Source organism: Stigmatopora argus, chromosome 18 (genome assembly GCF_051989625.1).
Source record: "Stigmatopora argus isolate UIUO_Sarg chromosome 18, RoL_Sarg_1.0, whole genome shotgun sequence".
Classification (NCBI taxonomy): Eukaryota; Metazoa; Chordata; class Actinopteri; order Syngnathiformes; family Syngnathidae; genus Stigmatopora; species Stigmatopora argus.
In genome coordinates, this window is record NC_135404.1 from 4,639,505 (window position 1) to 4,645,504 (window position 6,000).

Below are 6,000 nucleotides of genomic sequence, written 5' to 3' on the forward strand. Positions count from 1 at the left end.
GAGAACACGCAAACACCACACAGGTGGACCGACCTGGATTTGAACCCAGGTCTCCCACTGTGAGGCCGAAGCGCTAACCACTCGTCCCACCGGGGCGCCCTTAATATTTTTTAAAGAGACTAAAAAAATGAAATAAACATTTGAGAATGTATTTACAATTTCATTGATAAAACGAGATGTCCAATTTTATTTGATTAGCCCCTTGCCAGTCCACAGGGAGTCGACGTCCATCACCTTGAGATCACATTCAATAGACAATATTTTCTTATTGTTCATCTATTTGACATTCAATTTAAAATGTGTGATTATTAAAATGTTGTAAACAGCTTTTTCCCCAGTAATTCAATAATTAACTCCTTAGCTGCCATTGACAGCACTAGACATCTGAAGTTTGGGAATGGAGGGACTGGAATACACGATAGTTGCCAGCTCCTCCCCGTCCAATCAGATTGGACATCTGCCGCTGTCAATGGAGGTAATTTTTGCTGGTCTTTTTTAGAGGTCACCGCTATCTTGCATCCATGGAGACCGCAGAGGCTTTGGCGGCGGAGTGGAAGAGCTACAGGGACATTACCATCGAGATTACCAACCTGACCAGTGGGTGCATGCTCAAGCACCCCAAGTAACACATGCACACTTTATTCATATTTTGGTAGTCCATTAGTCACTTCTGAATTTTCTGATTTAGAAATCTCATTTCATTTTCTGAACCGCTTTATCCTCATTAGGGTTGCAGGGGGTGCTGGAGCCTATCCCAGCTGACTCTGGGCCACAGGCGGGGGACACCCTGAATCGATGGCCAGCCAATCACAGGGTACAAGGAGACAACCATTCACGCTCACGCTCATACCTAGGGGCAATTTAGAGTGTCCAATCAGTCTACATGCACATTTTTGGAATGTGGGAGGAAACTAGAGTACCCGGAGGAAACCCACAAAGGCCCCGTTTGGCTGCAATAGGCTCCAGCACCCCCTGTCTGCATATGCGGTACAGAAGATGAATGAATGAATTTATATTTTACAAAATACGTGCAGGCCACAAAACACGTATGAGCCATGTGATTGCTAGACTTGGGGGGGCCGCAAAACTTTGTCCGGCCGGCCTCAATTGGTCCCCGGACTACAAGTTGTATACCCCAATTCTCGACTAGTGTTGGATTCATTCTGCTCATCGATGAATGGCGGGAGCGCTAGTCATCCCACAGTCAAAAAATATGAAAAAATCAATAAATCAAAATTGAAAGAGCAGTTTTTAAAAGGGTCTTTTTTCTGCCTTCTGCCAGGGTGTTCTTGAGAAGCGGCTACTGCCACAGCCCGCCGCAGCCCACCATTCGGTCCAAGCGCACGGAAGTGTGCAACTTCGCCAAGCGGTACGCATCCCCGTTTGGCGTGGTGGGTGTGATGACCTACGACATCCACGAGCGTGGCGCGGCGACCGCCAAGCTGTCCATCATGTTCTCCGTGCCCTACAACTACAACGTGTGTAAAAACTGGGTGGCGGTGGGCATCTTCCCCGTGGAGAGGGAAACCAACTGGTATCTCTACAAGGAGATGTACGCCCACAAGGAGCTGAAGGGCTTCGCTCGCCAGCAGGCCAGCGGCTGCGGCCTGACCTACGAGGGCAACAAAATGGACGTCAAGGTCACCATGTCGCCCATGGCTAATGCCATCATGAAAGTGGAGCTGTGGGATAAGGACTTCGACCCTTGACGGATCAATTTTCACCCTACCCCAATAAAAACAATGACCTTGCTATTTGTCCGTTTTTTTCCTGCATTCTCAAGTACAGTAGTACCTCGACAAACGAGTGCCCCAACATACGATCAATTTGAGATACGAGTAAAATTTAGGACAAATATTTATCTTGAGATACGAGACAAATTTTGATATACAAGCATTCAGCGGACGCGAAAGGCTGCTCATAAAAACATCATGGGTACTGTCTCTCTGGTCGTAAATCCCTCGTGTAATGTCTCTACGAGCACTGGGCGGAGCGTTGCATTTTTTCAGTGTTTTTTTCCCGTTAGTCAGTGCGAATTGTATAGCGATCGCTTATACGAGAGGAGTATATACTACTTCTCGTTGGCAAGTGGTCATGCGTTATCCTATTGTGAGGACATTTGTGTGCATCATTTTGGGATTATTTTGAAGGGAAGACAAAAGCAAACAATCCTTGATAGGTTGCATCTGAAAGTCATGGTGGAGGCGGGGTCAAATAGAGCCAAGAAGAAAGGTATCAGATTTAATTCCCGTCAATAAAACTTTGATGAGAGCGACTTTATAATGTTAATATAGGCGACATAGTTTTAAATGAGAAAATTTTCAGCTAGTGGCGTGCCTTGAGATTTTTTCAATGCAAAAAGTGTGCCGCAGCTCAGAAAAGGTTGGGAAACATTGCTGTAGGCAATGTCAGGTCATTTCATGTTGATTTGGGATCGCTCTTTTGATCTTACAGCATTTCTGGGTCAGTTTCTGCTGGTTTTTGAAGGAAAAATAATTATAACCACTAGTTGACATTTTTTCTGTGTGGCAAAGATTTTTTTTTTGTATGGGTTGAAGTTTGGAGGCGTGAATGTTCCCCTCTGGCACATATTGCATAGCAGACATCTAATCTTGAACTATGGGAACTATTAATATTAGGAATAGTTTTTGGAACGTGGGAATAAACCAGAGTACCCAGAGGAAACCCACACAGACCTGGGAAGAACATACCAACTCCACACAGGTGGACCGCCCAGGATTTGAACCCAGGACCCCAGAGCTGTGAGGCCGACGCACTAACCACTCGCTCCACCGGGCCGCCGCATGCCATTAAAATGTTCCTGAAAAAAATGCTAAACATGAATGTTAGTGTTAATTTTCACGGAGTTTACATGAAGCTTCGCTAAAATAACCAGGATACAAAACCGAGGAAAAAGCAACAGGTCACACAGAGGAAAAAAAATGCAACAAAATCAATCCATAAATTAGGCTGGTTGAACACTGGTTGCCCTGTGATTGGCTGGCCACCAATTCAGGGTGTCCGTGCCTACTGGCCATCGTTGGCTGGGATAGGCTCCAGCACCCCCACGACCCTTGTGAGGATAAGCCATATGGAAAATGAATAACTGAATTTATTCTATTCTATCTTTGTGGTTCAATTGGGTCAAAATTGGATTATTTTCTAAATCGATACTAAATGAAAGAAGACCTATATTTAAGAGTAGATGTGATAAACATAAATAATATGAGTAATGGAATATTGGGGTGTATGTGTGTTGATTATTTTGGATTGTCTGCTTAGGGTACAAAATTAGGGCCAAGACTACCCCTAAAAATAGTTATCAATGAAATTGACTGCACCAAAACCTGACTTTTGAAAATTTTCTCACTCCCAAAGGGCCGAGTTGTTGTGGGAATGTCGGCGATCCAGTTGCGGAATGTCAACAACGGTCGCTGAGGTGCGCCACACAGAAAAAATCCTGCTTGGTTGTCATGGGTCAACTTCTGTGATGACCGCACCCATAAAAGTGTGGCTTAGGAGGCAGGGAAAAAGCAGCATTTCGACGTCAATTCTACACCAAAATCATCGAGCAAGTGCCTTTGTCAATCAAGGTAAGGGACTTTAATCTGGTCCATCCCTTTCAAATGACCTCTTTAACGTCATGATAGTCGTCAAATGCAAATTGGAAAAACATTTTAAACATTATTAATTAATATTATTATTAATATATCATGAAAAACAGAAAATGTACTTCAATGTCACGTCTTTTTCCCTGTTTAATATTCTTTCTCATCTCTCATCTCATTTTCTGAACCGCTTTATCCTCACTAGGGTCGCGGGGATTGCTGGAGCCTATCCCAGCTGAGGCGGGGGACACACTGAATTGGTGGCTAGCCAATCGCACGGCACGTTTTTTGGTATGCGGGGGGAAACCGTAGTACCAAGAGAAAACTCACACAGGCCCAGGGAGAACACGCAAACACCACACAGGTGGACCGACCTGGATTTGAACCCAGGTCTCCCACTGTGAGGCCGAAGCGCTAACCACTCGTCCCACCGGGGCGCCCTTAATATTTTTTAAAGAGACTAAAAAAATGAAATAAACATTTGAGAATGTATTTACAATTTCATTGATAAAACGAGATGTCCAATTTTATTTGATTAGCCCCTTGCCAGTCCACAGCGAGTCGACGTCCATCACCATGAGTTCACATTCAATAGACAATATTTTCTTATTGTTCATCTATTTGACATTCAATTTAAAATGTGTGATTATTAAAATGTTGTAAACAGCTTTTTCCCCAGTAATTCAATAATTAACTCCTTAGCTGCCATTGACAGCACTAGACATCTGAAGTTTGGAAAGGGAGGGACTGGAATACACGATAGTTGCCAGCTCCTCCCCGTCCAATCGGATTGGACATCTGCTGCTGTCAATGGAGGTAATTTTTGCTGGTCTTTTTTGAGGTCACCGCTATCTTGCATCCATGGAGACCACAGAGGCTTTGGCGGCGGAGTGGAAGAGCTACAGGGACGTTACCATCGAGATTACCAACCTGACCAGTGGGTGCATGCTCAAGCACCCCAAGTAACATATGCACACTTTATTCATATTTTGGCAGTCCATTAGTCACTTCTGAATTCTCTGATTTAGAAATCTCATTTCATTTTCTGAACCGCTTTATCCTCATTAGGGTTGCAGGGGGTGCTGGAGCCTATCCCAGCTGACTCCGGGCCACAGGCGGGGGACACCCTGAATCGATGGCCAGCCAATCACAGGGTACAAGGAGACAACCATTCACACTCACGCTCATACCTAGGGGCAATTTAGAGTGTCCAATCAGCCTACCATGCACATTTTTGGAATGTGGGAGGAAACCAGAGTACCCGGAGGAAACCCACACAAGCCCATGTTTGGCTGTGATAGGCTCCAGCACCCCCTGTCTGCATATGCGGTACAGAAGATGAATGAATGAATTTATATTTTACAAAATACGTGCAGGCCACCAAACACGTATGAGCCATATGATTGCTAGACTTGGGGGGCCGCAAAACATTGTCCGGCCAGCCTCAATTGGTCCCCGGACTACAAGTTGGAGACCGCAGTTCTCGACTAGTATGGAAAAAATAAATAAATCAAAATTGAAAGAGCAGTTTTTAAAAGGGTCTTTTTTCTGCCTTCCTCCAGGGTGTTCTTGAGAAGCGGCTACTGCCACAGCCCGCCGCAGCCCACCATTCGGTCCAAGCGCACAGAAGTGTGCAACTTCACCAGGTGGTACGCATCCCTGTTGGGCGTGGTGGGTGTGATGACCTACGACATCCACGAGCGTGGCGCGGCGGTCGCCAAGCTGGCCATCATGTTCTCCGTGCCCTACGACTATGCCATCTATAAAAACTGGGTGGCGGTGGGCATCTTCCCCGTGGAGAGGGAAACCAACTGGTATCTCTACAAGGAGATGTACGCCCACAAGGAGCTGAAGGGCTTCGCTCGCCAGCAGGCCAGCGGCTGCGGCCTGACCTACGAGGGCAACAAAATGGACGTCAAGGTCACCATGTCGCCCATGGCTAATGCCATCATGAAAGTGGAGCTGTGGGATAAGGACTTCGACCCTTGACGGATCAATTTTCACACTACCCCAATAAAAACAATGACCTTGCTATTTGTCCGTTTTTTTCCTGCATTCTCAAGTACAGTAGTACCTCGACATACGAGTGCCCCGACATACCATCAATTTGAGATACGAGTAAAATTTAGGGCAAATATTTATCTTGAGATACGAGACAAATTTTGATATACAAGCATTCAGCGGACGCAAGAGGCTGCTCATAAAAACATCATGGGCACTGTCTTTCCCGTCGCAACTCCCTCATGTAATGTCTTTACGAGCACTGGGCGGAGCGTTGCATTTTTTCAGTGTTTTTTCCCGTTAGTCAGTGCAAATGGCGTACATATGCTACTTCTCGTTGGCAAGTGGTCGTGCGTTATCCTATTGTGAGGACATTGGTGTGCATCAATTT

General features: G+C 45.5%; 2 protein-coding genes across 2 annotated transcripts in view; both read left to right on the forward strand.

Annotated features, from left to right (window-relative positions):
* The window catches only part of LOC144092351 (DELTA-sagatoxin-Srs1a-like), a 2,232-nt gene extending 478 nt beyond the window's left edge, over positions 1 to 1,754 (forward strand). Inside the window, exons 2-3 of the mRNA XM_077624968.1 lie at positions 500 to 622; positions 1,283 to 1,754. Of these exons, the coding sequence (XP_077481094.1) occupies positions 522 to 622; positions 1,283 to 1,709 (528 nt within the window). The 5' untranslated portion in view covers positions 500 to 521 and the 3' untranslated portion in view covers positions 1,710 to 1,754. The remainder of the gene's footprint in view (positions 1 to 499; positions 623 to 1,282) is intronic.
* Positions 1 to 5,642, forward strand: part of LOC144092945 (deep-sea actinoporin Cjtox I-like) — an 8,081-nt gene extending 2,439 nt beyond the window's left edge. Inside the window, exons 2-4 of the mRNA XM_077626123.1 lie at positions 3,379 to 3,593; positions 4,450 to 4,570; positions 5,171 to 5,642. Of these exons, the coding sequence (XP_077482249.1) occupies positions 3,419 to 3,593; positions 4,450 to 4,570; positions 5,171 to 5,597 (723 nt within the window). The 5' untranslated portion in view covers positions 3,379 to 3,418 and the 3' untranslated portion in view covers positions 5,598 to 5,642. The remainder of the gene's footprint in view (positions 1 to 3,378; positions 3,594 to 4,449; positions 4,571 to 5,170) is intronic.
* The last annotated feature ends 358 nt before the right edge of the window (positions 5,643 to 6,000 follow it).